Source organism: Uranotaenia lowii, chromosome 1, assembly GCF_029784155.1.
Source record: "Uranotaenia lowii strain MFRU-FL chromosome 1, ASM2978415v1, whole genome shotgun sequence".
Classification (NCBI taxonomy): Eukaryota; Metazoa; Arthropoda; class Insecta; order Diptera; family Culicidae; genus Uranotaenia; species Uranotaenia lowii.
Genome location: NC_073691.1, coordinates 38,094,533 through 38,117,745, shown reverse-complemented (window position 1 = coordinate 38,117,745; position 23,213 = coordinate 38,094,533). Strand labels below are relative to the sequence as shown.

The following is a 23,213-nucleotide window of genomic DNA, read 5'->3' as shown; positions in this document are numbered from 1 at the left end:
TGAATCTGAAATCTGAATCTGAAATCTGAATCTGAAATCTGAATCTGAAATCTGAATCTGAAATCTGAATCTGAAATCTGAATCTGAAATCTGAATCTGAAATCTGAATCTAAAATCTGAATCTGAAATCTGAATCTGAAATCTGAATCTGAAATCTGAATCTGAAATCTGAATCTGAAATCTGAATCTGAAATCTGAATCCGAAATTAGAATCTGAGTTCTGAATCTGAATCTGAAATCTGAAATCTGAATCTGAAATCTGAATCTGAAATCTGAATCTGAAATCTAAATCTGAAATCTGAATCTGAAATCTGAATCTGAAATCTGAATCTGAATCTGTATCTGAAATCTGAAATCTGAAATTTCAAATCTGTATCTGAAATCTCAGTTTGAAATTTGAGACTTAACCCGATTCTGAATCAGGCATATTTGAAAAAAACTGTTGAATTTCCAAATGTCAAACTTTCAACGCTTATTGTTGGTAAACAAACCCGCCAAGCTTTGATGAACTCGAAAATCGTTTGATCATCCGTCTTGTGACTGTCCAAAAATCGAAACGCAGAAAAAACAAACAAACGAATCCAACAAAAAACGCCATTCGATTCAAAGAAACATGTTCATGAGAGTAAATCGATTAACACACACCCCCTCAATCGTACTCACTCATCGCTTATTCGCTCATTCACTCGCACTTCACTCAACCCAACGATAATAAACCCTCCCACTTTTTTTCGCTCTCATTAGAGTCGTCGTCAAAGTCGTTTCTCATCAACTGGCTCTTCTCTTGCTTTGTTTTGTTTTTGGATTGCTTTGCTGTTTGCTGGTTTGCTTTTGTTTTTGTTGCGGAGTTGCTTTCAATGTGTGAGAGTGCTGATCAACTGTCAGCGGATTTGTTTTGGTTTGAGTCAAATTGATTCAAGGAAGAGTTGCGGAGTTTTGAAGAAGGTTTGAGGGAAGCCTCCCGATAAATTTTCGTTTCAATTTTCCCAATCAGCCGTCGTCGTCGTTGTTGTTGTTGTTGTTGTTGTCGTTTGCGGTCGTTAATCAACTGTCACCAATCGGGCATCTAGCGCGGCCTCCATTTTCGGGAATCGATAACAGTGAATTTGGTAATGCCTAAGCCGGGACGTTAATCCCTGTTCGATGTTCACGGCAGATAACGGCGGCCTTTGAAGGGGACCGTGCCGCTAAATGTTCTGGCCAAAAATTGGCCACCGAAAAAAAATATTGTAACAACGGCAAAAAAACGAATGTAGGTAAACGGTTTGGGTCAGAGGACCCGGTGCAAGCTGACAACAACCAGCAACAACAGTGTCGGTGACTGATTTATGTCAGAAAATTTTGTTTGGAAGGTTCTTTGATGTTGCCCAAAGTGCCGCAGGGGAAGTTTTAGAAAGATAAGTTACTCCACCCAAAAGTAACAAAAAAATCAACAATCAAGAGATTAGTTTCCCGGACCTAGCCCTCTAGTGGAAGATAGCGCAACTTCAATCGTGAATAGCGTCCACCGCTGATCGCTGCTGCTGCCGTGAATCTGCTCCGCCAACTCCAACTTCGTCCTCGTCATCGTCCGGCACCATGAGGTCATCGTCGGCAAGGCCGCCTCCACCCGCCGAAGTGTTGTGCTCCTTGCCGCCGTTGGAGTTGTCCAGGGTTCCGTTGTTGCCTCCGGAAGACGACGACGTCAGCGACCCCAGTGCTTGGCCGATGCTGGTGTTGTACATGGCGAGCGAGGACGAATGGTGGGACAGCATGCTGCCCAGGGCGTTTTCTCAGACGGTATCCGTGACGCCGGCATACTGACAGGCGGACAGCCCAGCCGAATTGGACCGGGACACCGGCGACGGGGCCGAATAAGGACTCGAGAACCCGGACGTGTGCTGTTTCGCCTTCAATCTGAGCGTCGCAATACTGGAGGTCATCGCCGTGCAAGGTTCCGCAGTGGCCCGGTGATGGTACATGCTGTACGGATTCGTCGGGGTCGTATAGGGACAAGGCGTCGGCGAAACCCCAGTTGCTCCAGTCGTACTTCCCAGTCCACTTCCGATGCTCCCCGGTAACATAGATCCGGTTCCCATTCCGGCCGCCACCGAAGACGCCGTCGTGTTAAAACAGTTCATCGAGTTCTGATGGTGGTTAGTCGAAACTATCGATGTCCCCAGCGGGTTCACCGTCCAGGGGAACGTTTTGGCCCCCAGCGGCGACGGCACCTTGGCCCAGTTATTGTACGAGTACGACGAGTACAGGCTATCGGTATCAGCAAACGGTTGCACAAACTGCGGTCCAAACCCATTCTTAAAGTCGGCCGCCGCAATCGCGTTCATCTGGTTCCGTTCCCGTTTACGCCACTTGGCCCGACGGTTCTTGAACCACACCTACGGAAGCAAAGAGACAAAGACACAAATTAATTATCTTCATTATCACAGGAACAGAAATAAAGGAAGTAAAAAACCAAAAAATAAAAAAAACGAATCGAACCGCCATTAATCTTTAATTCCCCTCCCACCCTCAGCCAGGAATCGTTCTGGTGTGCGCATACACACTTGAGAAAATGGAACCCGCCATGATGGCGTGCCGGTGTCCCCCATGTTGAATATCTAAATAAATTCCCCCCTCGACATTCGCGATGGTAAAATGCCGACGGCGACGCAACAGCCCCGGATTTTGCGCTTCAGTAAGACGGTCAATGGGCCATGCTCGCAGAACAATCAATTTACGGTGTTTCGTTTTGAAATATTACTTCCTTCCGATGGTTCTTGATAAAGTCGTACCTCCTCACTTGTTAAATTTAGTAACAAAAAATTAGAATAATTAAAATAAATTGATAATTTAATTACCGTGTAAAACGGATATAGATATATGTAGATTTTCAGGGCATTTTTTACGACTCCCTTATTAAATTTTATCATCGGCGTTCTTCAATTATATTTGGTGTATCACTGAAAACTGTCTTTCGGGATACCATAAAGTTTGCTACAACATACAAAGATGGATATATATTTTTTTGTATTATGTGGCTAAATTTAAAGGGGTTGGAAAGACTTACGGTCAAGTTTGCCGTAAAAAAATCCAGTGTTTTCGACTAAATAAACTCTTGAATTGTGTGTTTTTTTTGGTCAACTCTTGTCCCGGAAGCTGCTTGTAGTCGGCTTCGACGTAGGTTTCGTCGTCCATTACCACGCAGTCAAACTTCGTCAGCATCGTCGTGTACAGCCTCCGGGATCGCGCTTTGGCCGTCGTATTTTGTTTATCATCGCAATTTGGAGTCACTACCTTCTTGTAAGTCGATAGTCCTGCTCGTTTTTTGGCTCGATGCACGATTGTAGACGATACACCCAGCTTATTTGCGGCATCTCGGAGAAAGTGGTTAGGGTTTCGCTTGAAACTACCGGCGACTCTCTTTGTCGTCTCAGCGGCTTCCGATTTTCGATTTTCCCCCGATTAAGACTTCCTGGCTGTCGACAAACGTTCCCCAAACACTTTAATTACATTTGTTACTGTTGATTTGGCAACTTTCAGCGATTTTGCCAGCTTTGCGTGCGAGTAGCACGGATTTTCGCGATGCGCGAGCAAAATTTTGATACACTGCTCTTCTTCTTTGGACGGCATTTTGACAACTGAAGAGAGTGAATTCCAAAAGCAAAATAGGAGCAACATTCTACACACACACACACCTTCAAAATGAGGGGTGTTCAGGTTTTTTAAATGCAAAATTGAAAGAAATACGTTAAGTTGATATTGACCAAATATTGACCGTATCACCCTTTATGAATAAGAATCATAGCATAGAACTCGAAAATTTCTTCACACATATTTTTAACTTCTGGCTTAAGCGATAAGGATTACACAAATTGGACAATATTCAACACCTTATTCGTACATCCTGAAAGTGTTGCTCTCAATGCATGTAAACCTTTGCCAACGACAATATTTGCTGCATCTCTCATTGGACAATTTTTCCAAATGAGCCATCTGTATTTTAGCAATCTGGATGCACTTCTTATCGCAGAGAAAACAAGAAGATCGTTTTCTCACTTGAATCACGCGCGGGAGAACAAATTTACGAACATGGCGAACTGTTTTTTTCATATCCTTTTTATACCGACCTTAAGTAACGATTTTTACGACCGTTTACTTATTTGGTGGGAACTGCGATTCGCATTAACATTGTTAACGATTTTGCTTTCATTTCTAATGCGATTTTATGTTTGCTGGGTAAGTTTGTTTCAGCTAAGGCACTTAAAATTTCAAGGAGGAGTAAGTCATGCGTTTTTGGACGCCGCACGCGTTTTGGTTTTCGTTGAAATTGGTTGAAGGAATTTGGAAGGAAAAGACAGCTGGTTCGAACTAAAAGAAGAGGTTTTTAGTCGAAAACTTCGAAGACTTATTTGATGAGAACCAACTTTTTTCTATTATTTTATACGTTATTATTTAATTATTTTCCTTTTACACAATGTAATAAGATTGCATAGACAAACGTCTCAGCTGAATCACAACTTCGTTTGGCTTTTCTCTCAGAGAAATTGAATTTCTCTTTTAACTTCTAACAAATCAGTAATCAAGATGTAGTACAATATTATTCTCTATTTGATCCATAATTGGTTCGAATCAGGCATCCTAAATCTATCAGAGCCATCCGGACAAATGTACACAAAACTTTGTCGTATGTATGATGTAAACAAGGCGTTAAACGACATTTATTTATTCAGTTATTAGAAGTCGCCCCTATGTGTCATATATTTTCACACGTGCATGTAGTTGCAGATTGTTTAGTTTTAAAACGAAGATTGAATCTGGTATTTTCATATGAAATTTTCTATTGAACAGGATGGACATTTGATTTTTCGTTAGTTATCTAACTCTATCAGATCAGACCGATCCGCAACCAAAACGGTGAAAGATTGAAATCCCGGGTACCGATATCCAGCGAACAACGTCATCGATTACACGGCACGGGCGCCTGGTTCCGCTGATTTAAGGACACGAGCTTCCCATGTTAATGGAGATTAGACACACACGATTCCCCGTAATCTCCGATTTACATTGTATGTTGATTCGGATGTTGCGGAAGTCGGTTGTCGGTTTGTTCATTTCCGTCAGTGGGTAAAGTTAGAGAAAGGAGGAGGTGGATGTGTACACAATATTAGAACCCGTTTAAAGTGGAACCAATCCGTTACGAATTCGTAACGATTTAGTCGGAGTAATTCCCACACGGCGATGAGCTGACTCCAACTGGAATTCGAAGCTTGTTAGTTTTCGTACGCGTGTGGCCCTCGTTAGCCACCCCCACGTTAGCGACGGGAAAGTAGGCCATGAAATTGGATCGCGTGCCACACCATTTGGTAACGGGTCATTAACGACCGAACCGTTACTAATGTCTTAATTTAGAAGTCATTGCCGAGGCGTTACTTCCTGGCCTGCTTTATTTGTTTCTTCTGGAGTGTGTTTGAATGTGTGTGGGACAATCTTGGGAAGCAATTCAGGAAAGAGACAGTTCTCCTTGTCAGCCCCCGCCGGAAACTGCGGCAATCACGGCCAACAACCCCGTGTAATAACAATTACAGCTTAATGTTTCCTTAATATACGCCCGACCAAACGAGAGCCCATTTTCCCATGTCATTGTTGCAATCCGGAGACAGGACAGGAGAAATCCCTCCGGGTTCTTCATTCATTAATTCGGTTCGCCGCAGACTTTTCCGGCACATCGACGACTCTGGAAGCAGACGGACGAGGAATACGTCGACGAGATAGGGGAAAAGAGTCAAACTACCGTTTTATTACCACCCCAAAGATCCGATCCGTGTGAGGAAACGGAAAAAAAAAGAATCCGAAGGGTAACGCACAGTTTGACTTCTTGCAGTGGTAGCAATTTCGGCATCCAAACTTCGCCCTTTTTGGTAAGCTGTGTTGTTTGCCTTTTGTCCCGTCATGTGATCATTTATAATACGAGCCGTCTCGTGCAATACAAACATTTATTATATTGGCCCATTGAATGACACTTCGGGTTTTTCGGGAAATCAGAATCATCATCCGAGATGTTTAGAGAAAGCGAGAGAGAGAGAGACAAATATCATTTGGGCCGGGCCCCATGGTGTGAACCCTTGCGAAGTTCGGGAATCCAAAACAACGAGGGAACGCCGAACGCTCCGGAAGGATTAAGGAAACCAAAACTATTTATTAGATTCCGACTTGTCGGAGAATCAGAATCCTCCCCGGGTGGCATTCTCTGTCGACGAATCCCGCCCGGCAGGGTTACTCCCGATTTGATTGATAAACTTGTGCCCTTTTTTTAGCAATCTCTAGCCTGGCCCGTTGTTGTTGCCATTTGATCGATCCTTTTTGCCAATCACTCGTCGATTCTGATGGACGTGTTGATGGGATTCCGGTGATGGAAATTAATTTTTAAATGCATTTTTTTTAACCATTAATCTCCTGACTTTGGATATGGATAGTTGCAAAAAAAAACATTGCAAAACGTCAATGACTCAAACAAGAATTTTAATCAAATGTCAAACTGTAATTTGTTGTCGCTTCTGTCCGGACAGGCAGCTTTTGGCGTCGTCCAGCCCAATGAGGGGAATTAAAACAGTTGGTTTTTTATTTCCTAACAGAGGAGTGAATCCGTTGTAATTGAATGGAACAAATGGAATGGGTGTGGAATTAACTGAAAATTCATCATCTGTTTGATAAATGATGACATTCGAAAGAAAAAAAGCTACGTCTATGAATGACCATAAAATAATTTGTTTCTTTTTTTGTAGTGAAAAGTTATGTGGATAATTCAAAACAATATGAATGAGAAAAATCATCCAATGAATGAAGGTGGTTGAAGTCTGAAGTCTGAGGTATATAAAGTCAATAGCAACTTGTCCGTTGAAACGATCAATAGATTATTCACTTTAAACTTGGAGCTTCAACCCCCATCCGTCGCTGCATTTTTAACTCATTACAGTCAATAGTGTGCCAATTTGACACTCCTGACTAAAACTTAGATATATACATATTTCTCTTGTTTCCCAAATGATTTTTACAAAATTTATAGATTTGAATCCTCGTAATGTAACCCAAATATGTTTTTCAGACAATATCCAGCTACAACACTTCAGTTTTTCGTTATTTAAAAGTTTAGAAAAAAATCCAAAAAAAACATGCTTTGGAAAACTACAGTCTTATTTTAAAAGCAACGGAATGATGAAAAAAATCGATTCGTCCCAGCAAACATAAAATTGCAATAATATGATAACTCAAGTAATTAAAAACGTTACTGCGAATCGTAATTTTAACTAACGCAAGTAAAAAATCGTAAAAATCGCTACTCGAAGTCGGATTAAATGGTTTAAATCGGATATGATAAAAAGTCCGCGATGTTTGCGGATGTTGAAGACGATTTCGTTCGTTTGCTTTCTCCCGCGTGGGTCAAGTGAGAGAACAGCTTTGTTGTTCTCTCTGCGACCATCAGTGCAACCAGATTGCTAAAAATCAGATGATGTATTTGCAAGAATTGCCCAATGGCAGAGGCAGCAAATATTGTCACTGGCAACGGTTTGCATGCGTTGAGAGAAAAAACTTGTGCTCTCTTGTATTCTATCAGTATGTATGAATATGGTGTCGAATATCGTCTTAATCATGGCCGTAGGAACGGGGGGGGTTTTGGGGGTTAAACCCCCCCCCCATGAGGGTCCAGAAAAGTACGCGATGTATTCTACTCTACATTCAAAATTTTAAATTCATAATAAAATTATGATAATAGAGCAAAGATATTCAAGAGTAACTATCTGAACTAAAAACTAATAAAAAACCTCAAAACCCCATTTCAAGTTCAAAATTTTGCTACAGTTTTTCTAAATTTTCTTACTTGTTCGTAGAATAAGGTTGGCAGATTTTTTTCAGCACGTATCCCGGCCGGACAAATCCGGGCTGTTTTATATAAAAAAACCTGGCAAAATTCGGGTATTTGATTTGAAAATTGTCGACCAAATCCAGGCAAAACCGGGTCATTTTGGTCAACACCTACGAATTGCTCATCAAAAATCCCGAAAAAAAACTTAAGAAATCTCTCATAATAATTTTTTTGAAACTTGCTGCAAAAATTTGGACACATAAATAGAAAAAAAATTACCACACAATTTGTTTTTTTTAAGTTTGATTTAATAATGAGAACAAACAAGGGCAAAATCCGGGCTTTTCCAATGAAATCTGGGCAACGTGTATCAAGTTAAGGATTATTGATTTTTAGTTCGAATAATCATAAGAAATTAGGAATGAAAAGCTGCTTTGAAATCCTTGTTCGAATTCGGTTTTGCATTTCATATAAAATTTGAATCATGTTTTTCGAAAATCGAATGCATTTTCAAAATTTTGATAGTTTTTAAAATATGTAAAAAGAAGAAATTTATTTTATATTCAAATTCGAAGTTCTTAAACTTTATTCTAACACAAAATTTAAACATTAAAAGCTTCTAAGTGGCGATCCAAAATTGAAAACCAGATTCTGATTCATCATTCGAAATTCACACCTTAAATCAGATTCACAAAATAGATTAAAAATAAGATTCGAAATAATAAATTAAAATTAAACCAGCACTGCAGAATTTAGATAATAGATTCATGAAGGAGGGCTCTAAGATTTGGCTCATGAAATTCTGATCTGGAATTATGATTCGGAAATCATATTTTTTGTACATTTCGGAAATCGTATAGAAATTCGGAAATAGATTCAAAGTTCAATTTTTGAATTCAGGTTTAGAATTCAGATTTAAAATTCAGAAAAAGATTTTGTTTGTGAATGAGTTTTCAATCAACATAAAATTGTAGAGAAATTCAAGAGAACATGAACTTAAAAATTTGCTTGTCAATTCAATTTTTTGATTTCAAAGTTTTTTATCAGAATAAGTTTGTATACACAATTCAGCTAAAAATCACAAACATAAAGTAGAATTTGAGTAATTTTCTAAGTTTTGATTCAGGCAAAATATCCCAAATTTAAAAAAATCATCCACATCCACATTTTTTTTTTATTTTTTCGGTTTATTTTTTAATATTATTAATATTGCAGTATTTTTAAAAGCCAAATTTCAAACTAAAATCATAAATTTAGTTCAAGTTTGCACCATGTAAATTTGATTCGAATTTTTTTTACTTCTTACTTCATTGCTGATATGCAAATATGTTTCGAAAACTTTTTACCTCTTACTGTTTTTTTCTTGGAAAATTTTATTTATTTTCATCAAAGGTTAGAATCTTGGAATTTGCAAAAGAGTTTAGCAGATTGGGCTTGTTTGATTTGAGTATAGAAAAAGTTTTTTTTTAAAAGAAATTGAAGGCTACCCTAAAAAGAACTAAAAAAAATTATTTTATGCTCAAATCAAATAACTTTGATCTACCAGACTTTTAAACAAATTCAAAAATTTTAAGCATCGGTGAAAGCTAATTTCATATTTTGTTTCAAGAGATTTCATTGAAAGAAATTAAGCCCACCCTTTAGGCAAAGGACCACTTTTCTAAAGTTACTTTTTTAAGGTTTTATTAATGACACTTTACCATCCTTGTAGCATTCGTGTCTTCTCTTATATTACAATTTCATACGAAAACTATTAATGAGTACTTGAAAATGGATAATCATATTGTTACAAACATTTATTGTTTTAATTTTGTGTGTTGTTAGACAAAAATCATAGGTAAAAATTAGTCACCAAAACCCCCCCCATGAATCGGTTCTTCCTACGGCCCTGGTCTTAATCGTATACTCTTATCGCTTTAACCAGAAGTTGAAAATATGTATGGGAGAGTGGGGAATCATGGGCCACTTTTTTTCGTTGTTCCATAACTTCCTTATTATAGAAGATAAAATGAAAATAAAATATGGTATGCTTTTAAACATTTTCAAGGTATCACAAGGTATTTTTTTTAATTTTTAAATAAGCTATTTTCCCCAAATTCTGATTGCTTAAAAAAAAGCAATATTTTTTGGGATTTTGAAAAATGGTGGGGAATCGTGGGCCATTAAATCCAAATTGACCAAATAACATGCAAAGTTTATTAGTTGACCCGAAACTGTGATTTCATAATTCATTTCGTTATTTTAAAGCAATTTCAGATGATGAAATATAAAAGAGAGGTGTGTATGATCGAATAGATTCCAAAACCTGGCTCGCGAACGTTTTGGCAAAATTCCTTATATAGATGGACAAAATATTTTTTATAACTCTTCATTCGGCATAAGAAAACTTTACAGATAGGGAAAACGTATTTTAAGTTCAGAATGTGTATGAAAACATAAAAATATAGGTGGTTCAAGATGTGTGGCCCACGATTCCCCACAAGCTATGAATTGCAAATTGGTTGCGTTTGTGTGACTTATTAATGTTTTATCAAAAATTCCTTTTCCATGTGAAATATCATGACAAAACTAAGATCATAAGCGTATGAGCATATTTTTGTTATGCACTTTAGGTTTCCCATCGATGAAATTAGCGGGTGTTTTTTTAATTATGTTAGTAAATTTTTCTAACTTTTTTTAGCTTGATAAATAAAAGAAGCATATGATGCGTATTTCAGTCAACAACATATAGGAGTATATGCTCACGCAAAGTGACGACGATGACAGTTGGTTTTAGATTTTTTATCTCAACACACATCTGAAATATTAAAAGTGGCCCACGATTCCCCATGGCCCACGATACCCCACTCTCCCCTATGTATATTGCCTCCACTTTGGTAGGTAAATGCTGTTGTTTCGAGTTTCATACGATCTTCCTATAATGTATATGAGACGAAATATAAAGTTCTTCTTCTTCTTCTTCTTCTTCCATCAACATGGCCAAAACATGTAGGCATCCTGGAAAATGGAAGACTTGCGTCTACCATTTTTCTTTTCAGCGTATTACCTGTTACATATTCCTATGCATTGCAGATATTACTACGGCCAGGCCAACCATGCGATGAAAACCGCGAAAGATACAGGATACAGGGGAGGAATGAAGCGTGGAGATCCCTACCAAACGCTTCATATAATATTTTGAATGTGTAAAGACCTAAATATGAACTTATGTCATTTGGGAAAGTATATATGGAATATTGGTACATTAAGTGCTGTTAAGGAATTAGGAAATTACAAAACTTACCAATATCATACTCACAGTAATAATAATTAGAATATAGAATATTACATTTGGGTTATTGTAGATCAGCTATTTTGCCTTCGTATCTTTCCGTCTACTCAAATTAAAAAAAAACATCCCCTTTCGAAAATCTTAAAGATGGTTTTTGATCGAAAAGAAACATTTTAAAATAACTCATAATAGAAAACTCTTCATTCATTACTCTTCTGTTAAAAATTTAATTCGTTAGATTGCTGATCGAACAATTCTTTGTTTACATTTCTCAAATAAAAGTGTAAAAAATGTAACGTGAAACAGCTACTTATCTGAATATTCTGGATCAAGACATATTTAGAAATTGGTATTTTTCTGTAAATCACAGCAATCATCGCATTTCCTGAACTGTTCTATCTAACGGCAGCTGATTTTCGCCCAGCAGGTGGAGCAAAATAACAGATGGAATTGGTTCTAAAAGAATAAAGGGCATACGGTCAGAAGATCTAAAGCCATCAAATAGATTTCATATGAGAAACCAAGCCTGAGTTATGATAATGCACAAATCTTCTTCTTTTTTCATCAAATTTTTGATTTTTTTTTACTCAGGTTAAACATTTTGTTCCAATAACGAGTCACTTTCAATAGGGTGTATTATGCAATTACACCATCATTTGAACAAACAAAAACCTTAGACGCATTTCCACTGCTAATCCTCAGTTTGTAGGTATCCCTTTTTTTTTTGCTTCTACATCTTTATCACATTGAATAGAAAACACGAGCAAACGATGACTTCATTAGAAACTAATTTTTTCACGACTCCACTACTGATGATTATTGCAAAATCAAAAGTGTACGTCTTAAAAAATGGTATCAAACTATTTCTGGTAAAACAAATCTTCATGCTATTTGAAGATAGCTATTTATCAAGCTTTTGAAGCGCTATCTACATTCAATTTTTTTGGACGCTTTTGCAATAGGCCAAAAAACTGCTGCGTCGTCATAAAACCAATTGCGTAACATCGAGGAAAAAATACATTTTACCTTGAAGCGTTGATGACTCAATGTTTGACTCCATTCTTTTCACATTCATATACACTTTACTCATAACCCTACAAAATTATTTCTTGAAAAAACTATATCTAACACCTCAAAATCGAATTTAAAAAAAACACTGTCAACAAAAAACGCATTCATCTGGAAACAGGGTTCCCAGCCTCCTCTCGCTTTTATCTTCACGAGATTGTCTACGTTAATATTAGCAAACATGTTTCGTCACTATTTCGACTCATAATTTTCACAATTCAACAGCATTACACTTAACAATTTCAAAATTGCTTAGAATTTTCGAAGGATGAAATTTAATTTCACAGAGCTCCTGCAAAACACGTCATGTCTCAATCGCTGACTACTTTGATCCTCAAACGATATATAAAGTTATTGAGAAAAACAAAAATGTTTGCTGGGGTTCCCGAGCAGTAAATGTAATGTAAATGTAATGTAAATGCAATGTAAATGTAATGTAAATGTAGAGTAAATGTAATTTAAATGTAATGTAAATGTAATGTAAATGTAATGTAAATGTAATGTAAATGTAATGTAAATGTAATGTAAATGTAATGTAAATGTAATGTAAATGAAATGTAAATGTAATGTAAATGTAATGTAAATGTAATGTAAATGTAATGTAAATGTAATGTAAATGTAATGTAAATGTAATGTAAATGTAATGTAAATGTAATGTAAATGTAATGTAAATGTAATGTAAATGTAATGTAAATGTAATGTAAATGTAATGTAAATGTAATGTAAATGTAATGTAAATGTAATGTAAATGTAATGTAAATGTAATGTAAATGTAATGTAAATGTAATGTAAATGTAATGTAAATGTAATGTAAATGTAATGTAAATGTAATGTAAATGTAATGTAAATGTAATGTAAATGTAATGTAAATGTAATGTAAATGTAATGTAAATGTAATGTAAATGTAATGTAAATGTAATGTAAATGTAATGTAAATGTAATGTAAATGTAATGTAAATGTAATGTAAATGTAATGTAAATGTAATGTAAATGTAATGTAAATGTAATGTAAATGTAATGTAAATGTAATGTAAATGTAATGTAAATGTAATGTAAATGTAATGTAAATGTAATGTAAATGTAATGTAAATGTAATGTAAATGTAATGTAAATGTAATGTAAATGTAATGTAAATGTAATGTAAATGTAATGTAAATGTAATGTAAATGTAATGTAAATGTAATGTAAATGTAATGTAAATGTAATGTAAATGTAATGTAAATGTAATGTAAATGTAATGTAAATGTAATGTAAATGTAATGTAAATGTAATGTAAATGTAATGTAAATGTAATGTAAATGTAATGTAAATGTAATGTAAATGTAATGTAAATGTAATGTAAATGTAATGTAAATGTAATGTAAATGTAATGTAAATGTAATGTAAATGTAATGTAAATGTAATGTAAATGTAATGTAAATGTAATGTAAATGTAATGTAAATGTAATGTAAATGTAATGTAAATGTAATGTAAATGTAATGTAAATGTAATGTAAATGTAATGTAAATGTAATGTAAATGTAATGTAAATGTAATGTAAATGTAATGTAAATGTAATGTAAATGTAATGTAAATGTAATGTAAATGTAATGTAAATGTAATGTAAATGTAATGTAAATGTAATGTAAATGTAATGTAAATGTAATGTAAATGTAATGTAAATGTAATGTAAATGTAATGTAAATGTAATGTAAATGTAATGTAAATGTAATGTAAATGTAATGTAAATGTAATGTAAATGTAATGTAAATGTAATGTAAATGTAATGTAAATGTAATGTAAATGTAATGTAAATGTAATGTAAATGTAATGTAAATGTAATGTAAATGTAATGTAAATGTAATGCAAATGTAATGTAAATGTAATGTAAATGTAATGTAAATGTAATGTAAATGTAATGTAAATGTAATGTAAATGTAATGTAAATGTAATGTAAATGTAATGTAAATGTAATGTAAATGTAATGTAAATGTAATGTAAATGTAATGTAAATGTAATGTAAATGTAATGTAAATGTAATGAAAATGTAATGAAAATGTAATGTAAATGTAATGTAAATGTAATGTAAATGTAATGTAAATGTAATGTAAATGTAATGTAAATGTAATGTAAATGTAATGTAAATGTAATGTAAATGTAATGTAAATGTAATGTAAATGTAATGTAAATGTAATGTAAATGTAATGTAAATGTAATGTAAATGTAATGTAAATGTAATGTAAATGTAATGTAAATGTAATGTAAATGTAATGTAAATGTAATGTAAATGTAATGTAAATGTAATGTAAATGTAATGTAAATGTAATGTAAATGTAATGTAAATGTAATGTAAATGTAATGTAAATGTAATGTAAATGTAATGTAAATGTAATGTAAATGTAATGTAAATGTAATGTAAATGTAATGTAAATGTAATGTAAATGTAATGTAAATGTAATGTAAATGTAATGTAATGTAATGTAATGTAAATGTAATGTAAATGTAATGTAAATGTAATGTTAATGTAATGTTTATGTAATAAACAAATTTTCCTCTCTACGAGTCATCCACTTCTACTGGACCCGGAGGAAAATCGTGCGATAAATCATTTGACATCGGGGATCGTTAATTTCGATGGGCCGGCTGTCTGTCCATCCGGTGCGGTACGGTTTTTGCTTATATTTATGACCCAAGACGACGCATTTCTTAGCACAGTTAGTAGCAGTAATAATAACGCTGCTACTATTCGCAATGTTTGTGCATTTGTGGCCCCACAGTCTTCTTCGGAAACTCGAGAAGTGTTCCTAACTAGTCCAATATTCAAATGGTCTTAGGACAGTTTGAAAGAGGTAGAGAGGGGAGAGATTCTCCAGAAACATTTCCTGCACTGGACGAAACATCGGAGAAATGCGGGGGTGGTGTTCGGGCTACACATCAACCACAAAATAGGACGACAGATGAGGTGAAATGATTTTAATTACTTTTCCGGGCAGTACACCTGGAACACATGAATTATGGCAATTTCCTCCTTCAATTTTCACGTCTCCATGCGCTTCGTCTTTACATCCTTAGGATCTCAGCCAAGGAGAAGCCCTTTGGGAATGTTGGCAGCAGCTGGCTAGGAACTCGGGTATAAATCTCAAGAACGTTTACCAGCTAGCTTCTTATCTTACAGATCGTACGACATCGGTTACTTACTAGTTAGAAGACCGGTTTCGAACCAGATCGAAAGCCTGAGAAGCAGATTTAATTGATTAAATTATTATCGAGCTATATCTTTTTTATGCTTGCACTTTTTCTAGAACAAAGACACATTCTAGATGTAGAAGAATTTGAGAATGCGATAGTTATTTATTGCAGTAGGAGTAATAGAACTTCTGAGGAAATGTATTAGGATTAAGGTTAATACTTGATCCTGATACTGAAGCGCATTAATAAATTTTTTTTCTATGTTACCATATTGATTTCTGACAAGCTTTTTCAATCGATTTAATGGTTATTGAGTCATTATACACTAGACGCTAGATTTAAACGAATTAACGCCACCATTGACAACCAATCTCAATACACTTCTGAAACCAGTGCTTTCCGAACTTCAGCTCGAACAAATTCATGTAACTAAATAGGAACGTTCTAACCGATATGTAAATAGTTCTCGCAAAGCGAGATTCGGCAGATATTTTATCAAACTGATAACTGTTCTCGAATCGAATCGAAATCTCTCGGCCCGGCCGCCGCCGAAGTGTTTGACCACTGCTCGTTGAATAAACTCGGAAAAACCGGTAGCCAACCGATAATGACATTTATTTCGGAAGTTGTGTGAGAACACACGCGATAGAGCAGACAAATATTTGGTTTTTCACTATCGCAAAGGGCCAAATTTCGTGGTTGGGTTTGATATTCGGTGTTCGGGACCATTCACAGCTCGAGAATTCACAGTGATGAGGTTTTGTGAGGAAATTACATCACCGATTAAATGAAACAACTTTCACTGGTTTTTATATCTCGATTCAAGTGAGCCTACCTTATTACCTTACAATTACCTGATTTTATAATGAAGTCCTAAAAATTGTTAACAGAATTAAAAAAAAAAATAAATTTTCGGTTTTCGGAATTCAAAAATTTAGACCACTTTTAAATTGAATCGGCCTCTCGGCCAAAATTCGGAAGGGGGCGACGTGCCCACCCGTGTCGTAGAAAAGTAGAATATGGAAATTAGATTCTGTTGACAGGAATATCCCTGCTGCCTGCCGCCGGCCTAAACCCAACGGCGCGGCGGACGTGTTCCAGAATAACACAGAAAAGGCCCCCTTTCCAAAACGTTCCGGAAATGAAAAATATTCGGGAACCACTTTCACCCGCCCGGATCCATTAGTCCGGTCGGTGGCAGCAATGGCCACTGATGCCTAAGTTGGGGTTATTCCACAAAGGAACACACATGTTTGTAAGCGTGTGTTTTTTTTTTTTTTTTTTTTTGAGTGGATGTGGGTGGGAGGTTTTCGAGAAACGGGCAGTGTCCAACACTCTGTCTGTGAATTTCGAAGCGGCTGGTTGATTCACAACCGGGGTGAACTTAAAATCTGCAGGCCTGTGTTCAGGTGTATGTCTATGTCAAAATGTCGCCTTTTAATCCGGGGGTTTTCAAAAACCCCGGACACACATTTGCAAACTTCTGCCGGAAGGTGGGGCCAGAGGGTTGAAATAGGTGGACAATGGGGGCAGGTGCAAAATGAAGATGGTTACTGGAGGTGTCGGCCATTTGCGTGTTTGTATGGATCTGTGTAGGTGTTTGCACATGTGGAGTGGATTCTGCAGGATAACGCTTTTCGAATGGAAATTTGGAAGGACCGTTTTTGGTATGTGACCGAGAGGAAGTACAAAAGATGGGTGAGGTGCGGTTTTGCCCGGTGTGTCTTTGGACGATGGCCTGCATGCACATGTTAATGCTCTGAATCGTCGACCGAAATGAATGGTCTGAATATGGAGTCCTCCGGAAGGTGTAGGAACTTGATTGTGAACGTCCTGGAGCCGGTCGCTTATCAGGTTCCAGGCTTTTGCGTACCACATCACCACCGACCGGGAGGTATTAGAATAATGAGGATTGCTGAAATTGACAGATTTATGATAAATAATGGATGGCTTAAGCCTACTGGGGAGGGGGGTTGGCTTCTATCGAACTTTGGACGATCCCGGAACTGGCCAAGGATCCATTGTTCAGCTGCCGGAATGAATGGGCAGCGAATATCTATTGAGACACTAGTACTTAAGGGAGCATCTAAATCGTCGTTTGTGTTGTGGTTCTGTATTTACCATAGGAATCAGTAGTACACAGTATTTATAAATATTTATAGCTTTCTTCAAGACAACAAATCGTTAATTCCACAATCATGCACAATAGGGTGGCAATGGATGTATGAGAAAAATTTCATAGATTGATCCAAAAAATCGGGCTTATTTTAGGAGTGCCTCAATGCGCTTCAATTTTTTAAAAATTACCAAACGGTGGACCAATAGACTCAGATGGTGCACTGGATAAGTTACCAGACTGGAAAGCCGAGATGGGATGTTGCAGTGAGTTCGATTCGCATTTTTTTTTGTTGATGAATTATCCGATAGGATGGAAATCCCATAAAATGTTTCTCTTGTTTCGCTTGAATGAATGAATGCATCATTTTTCTTGAGAATTTGAGTCTTTATGCCAGTACTACTTTTCCAACTTTTTAAAAAAAAATTTATTGTTTAATTATTGTGAAGTATTTACATTGTCTTGTTACACATCAATTTACAAATACAACGCAAGTTCTTCTACATCAACATCTTCTGAACACTGATTGATAAAATGTACAAAATAACTTAACAGTTTGAGAGTTACTGCCATTTTCCGATAGCTTGATGGTCAACTAAGTGATGCATGCTCTCAGTTCAATCTACTATTTCGCAGAATTTTCAAAAATTTGTGTTTTTGTTACAATACAGTAGTTTTGTTGATTTCATCACTTCTCGCCTATTTTATACATTTTCTCGATTTTATCACACTTTGGTATAATAAGACGGTTATCAGAATGAAAAATTCTGTAGTGTCCTAAAATTTACTCAAAAGAATGAAAAAATGTGATTAAACGGTATTTTAAGAAAAATTGCATTAATATTGCATTGCTCATTGAAAAATATAAAACCTCTTTGATAGTTTATTTTTTCTCTAAATCTAGCTTACTTGTGTCTGCAATCTTCATTCAAAGATGAAATCTCTTCATTTCTATTGAAAATTTCAGAAATTGCTCTAAAGCAGGGATGAGCAAAACGCGGCCCGCGGGCCGCACGTGGCCCGCGAGACCCTCTTGTGCGGCCCGCGAAACTTTTTTCAAATTTGTATGCCTCAACTTTTTTTTACAATGGATTGTTAGGAAAATTTGTATAACTTGATCCCATTTTCCCTTTCTGCATTTGCCCACAATCATTTAGATTGATAATTTTCTGGTATTTTGAACATTAATTATGTCCTGTTCAAGGAATAAATGCAATATTGTTTATTGGCATAATGAAATATTGGAGTATTTCTCCTACCATTTTGAAAAGCAAAATTCATTAAAATGAGTCGGAAGAGCAGCAAAAAATCTGAAGCTACACATGTTGAAAGGAATTTCAAAGTCCGTCAGTAAAATAATTATTTTCGTTTCAACAAAAATAAAGTTTAATGATAAAAAAATATGCTCGTCAGATAATTTCTTTTAAATTATTCTAGCCATTTCGGCTTGTTCTGTTAGCATTGAAACACTGGCAAAAAAACTTAAACAAAAACCTTGTGAATTTTTTTCTGAACATTGTCAAAAATTACGAAAGTTTAATAATAAAGCCTGGTTGAACAATTTATGTATTTTTTTTTCAACATGAATCAGCTGGCATCAAAGTTACCGACAAAAATTGTTTGATAAGTTAGTTAAAATAAGATAAAAACAATAGACATCTGAAATTCTGTGATTCGACCCAAAAGGTCTTTGACGGTTATCTATGATGTTTTTTTTATAGAAATTTGATAGAAAATTTATAACAAACATCGATTTTTAAAACAGGGTTTTTACCGTTTGTAGGAAAAAAATGTAGGCTTTGAGGACAAGTTTCAATTGAGAAAAAAATCACAGAAAATCAATTACCGATTCAACATTCCCAATAAGGAGACGGTGGCTTCCTTGAATATATGTTTTTCACACTCTTAACCTTCCTAGGCCGTTCGCAAAATTTTGAACAAATTATTTTTCGCTTGTTTTGACTAGTAAATCGATTTCGTTCCACTGGTCACATATCTTGACCGATATTTATGAATTTAGATTTATTGTTTAAGCAATTTATTCAAGATTTTAAATATATAAAATTTAAATCGGTTTGACTTAGCAGATGACCTATAGAACGCTTTGAACAGTAAAAAGACATCATTTTAAAATTCTTGTATCTGCAGTATAGGTTGGTGTAATAATTTTTTTTTATATGTTTTGAAATTGTGAAAAATAAATCTTTTTAAACATATATAAAAAATTTAGGGTCCCATGGGAGTTTTGGTCGCGATCTTGGAATTACCGGAAAAAAAAATTCTCACTTTTCAAAAGAGGTAACATTTTTTCTTAGCAGCGCTGTATCTCATTCATAATTGGACCGATTTTCAAAATTTAAATTTTAGTTTTATTTTGATAACATGATGATCATTTTCACTGAATACACTTAGTATCTCAAATATTACTGTTGTTCGTAATACGACAATGAAAACAAGAAAAAAATCGTGATTTTCGAACCCGTCTGTTATGATGCGCACATTTCTCATTTTGTTATCGTGATTTCTTAAAACTTTTCATCAAACCTGCCCATTTTTTATTTACCAATGATAGATTTTAATCTCTACAATCGATTGATATGCTGTTTATGTGGTTTTTCAAAAATTTGAAGTAACGTTTTCCGAATTTACTAGAAGATATCGGAATTCGTCCAGATTTTCAAAAGTTTTGTAGCAAGCAAGCAAACCCCCCGGGAGAGCGTAAATCGAACAAAATCCATGGCTCTCCCAGTCGTGCTCTCGAAATCTGCCGTCCTATGGCAGACTGAAGGAATCGCCCGCATGGTTACGTAGGGTGGTTTGTGCTGATACGTATGAATATTTATACGTACCTAATTCATAGCTAAGTCATTGTCTTCATCATTTTGATTGTTTTTCAGCTTTTCAAAGTTACAGAGACCTAGTTCAGAATTTATTTTATCTTTAATGCATAGTGTGGTTTCAAAACGACACTTAATTTAAATTATTTCGGAAGCGCGTGGATATTGTTATATTAAAAACAATCACAACCAATATTACAACGATTTAAATCTTTATGTTTATAATACTATATGTTGGGAAAGATGACTGTACGTTGTTTGATTTTCAATTTAGCAAAGCAGTCTTATTAATCCGAACAATAATTTATTATCTATCCAACGTTTCGGTGCTTTGTTGGCACCATCTTCAGGGAAACTACAATTTTTATTATAATTATTAGAATTAGGTGAAAACAGTTTTGTTATAAATAATCATATTGTTGTACGGTCCTACTTACAATAATGTGTATGTTCTTTGTTATGGAGCTTAAGTTAAGAATATTGTCGGTTTGTTGGTCGATCGGTAGTTGGCACATGCTGTGGGGTCAGATTTTATGTGAACACATTATATGAAGTTTGAATTTGAATTTGAAAAAACATAGATTAATTTCTTACAGAAACGGTTTGATATCGTTATCTATGGCGGTCACAAAACAACTGTGAAAAGTTTGAGCTTTCATCTGTGATGATAGATTCATTCTGTTCACTGTGTTCATTTTGAGAGCTTTTGAAGTTTTGTTGGTTGTGTTCGTTCAATTTGTCAAAAATAGCTGCGTACGCAGTGTTGAGATTATCAACATCGGTACGTTTGTTTACGGCATTTTTGGTTGTGTAGATGTGGCACATCTCCAAAAATTCCAGGTTTCTATGGCGTAGTGTGTTGTCTAGGATTATGGTGTTTGAAAGATTGAATCTATGTTTGCGTTCTATACAGTGCTCTATGAGAGCGGATTTTTGCCTAAGCTTATCTATCATGAGGATTGTGTTTGAGTTTGTGTGGTTTATTTTGTCTAGTTGATTCATCAGAGAGCGATGGCCAAGTAATCTGTCGCTCAATTTTTGACGGGTGAGGCCGATGTATTGGTGTTTACAGTCTTTGCATGGGATGGAATAGATAAGTTTTGAGCGATCTTCTTTGAGTATGGGATCCTTCATTTGGGTGTAGATGTTTCCAATGGAGTTTGTTTGTTTACTGGCTATTCTTACCAATGGATAGCTTGATTGCAGCATTTTCCCTAATTTTTCGGTTAAATTAGGGATGAAAGGCATGGAAAAATACCTGAGCTGGATGCTATCTGTTGGTTCGTTGCTGTCCGGATTGATTGGTGATGGATTCGAAGGCGTTTCTTCTACGGTGCGGTGCAATTCGATCGGATTAGGTGATGTGATTGTGGCTGAGTGATCTGCTGGTGGAATTTGTTCGAACGGTTCGTGTGTGAAAAGATTTGCGGTATGTTGGCTGATGTGCTGTTGGATCTGTTGGTTGCTGTTGGTGATTACTGGTGGATATTTGTTGGAAATGGTTCGGGCTTCCTGGTCGGATGTGTGGCTGGCTGGTTGGGTAGGAGTTGTTGTGGGTGTTTTAACTTCCAGGGTGGTCTGAGGGGCGATTTGGCTTGGCGGTAGATGTTTTATGGATGGATGGTCGATTGATGGTTCCGTTGGAGTGGTTGGTGGTGAGGCCGGAGGTGTTAGTGTTGATGGATTGGTTGGATGTGCGGTCGTTTTCTTCTGCTGCAGGTTGATGAGGCGGTTGATGAGGGATTTTGGATAGTTATTCATTTGCAGCATTTCATGAATGACTTCTGTTGGATTTTGGCTTGATGGGTTTCGAGACAGGGAGATCACTCTGTGAATGAAGTTTTTGGCTACGTTCACTTTGTGTTTGAGCTGATGACATGAGTTGTAGTTGAGCATACGTCCTGATGCTATAGCCTTTTTGTACCATTCAGTGACAAGTTGTTGGTTGGTTTGTCTAATCACTTGCATATCTAGGTATGGTAGACGACTGTTTTCTTCTTTCTCCATCGTAAACTGTATTCTGGGTTCCTGTGAGTTGAAGGCTTCTAGGATTTGATCTTCTGAGTTTTGTGGGATGGCAAGAAACAGGTCGTCTACATATTTCTTGAGCACTGGTATTGGGAAGGGTAATTGCGCCAAGGCTCGGTCGATTATTCCTTCGAGGCATATGTCGGCAAGAATTGGACTTAGACTGCTGCCCATTGCTGTTCCGAATATTTGGATGTATGTTTGGTTTTTGTATTGGAAGTAGCTGGAACTCATACAAAATTCGATCATTTCCAGAAACAGATCGAGGTTTATTTTGGTTTCTATTTCATCCCATCGGTCTATTATCGTTTTGATGACTAGGTGTCGTGGCACGTTGGTAAATAGAGACACGACATCGAGAGAGACGATGATGTACCCTTCTGGTAGAGTCACCGAGTTTATCTCTTCGCAGAAAGTGAATGAGCTGGAGGTGTTGTATTTTCCTTTGTAGGAGAGAAGTATGTTGGCTAGGAATTTGGATATTCGGTGGGTGGGGGCCGTAACGTTCGGTATGACTGGTCTTAGCGGAAGATCGTGTTTGTGAGCTTTTGGCTGTCCATATATTCTGGGGCAAACAGAGTCGGAAGTGTACAGATGCCTTTTAGTTCGTTTGTCGATGAGGTTCAGTTTATAGAGACGATTGACGAAGTCGTTGGATTTGTTTTTCAGCCGGGTGGTAGGGTCTTTTGCGAGCTTTTCATATGTGCTTTGGTCTCTGACGAGCTCCGTCATCTTCTTCTCGTAATCTTTGGTGTACATTACGACGGTTCTGTTGCCTTTGTCTGAGCATAGGACGCATAAGTTTGGGTTGGATTTGAGAAAAGCGGATGATTTATGTCTGGCATCTAGACAGAATTTTGTGGTAGGGTCTATGCTATCGGCATG

The 23,213-nt window shown here is 36.2% G+C and overlaps 1 protein-coding gene across 1 annotated transcript in view; it reads right to left on the bottom strand.

The window, feature by feature from the left end:
• Nucleotides 1-545: 545 nt before the first annotated feature.
• The window catches only part of LOC129739061 (pituitary homeobox homolog Ptx1), a 145,765-nt gene continuing 123,097 nt past the window's right edge, over nucleotides 546-23,213 (bottom strand). Inside the window, exon 5 of the mRNA XM_055730438.1 lies at nucleotides 546-2,375. Coding sequence (XP_055586413.1) covers nucleotides 1,773-2,375 — 603 coding nt within the window. The 3' untranslated portion in view covers nucleotides 546-1,772. The remainder of the gene's footprint in view (nucleotides 2,376-23,213) is intronic.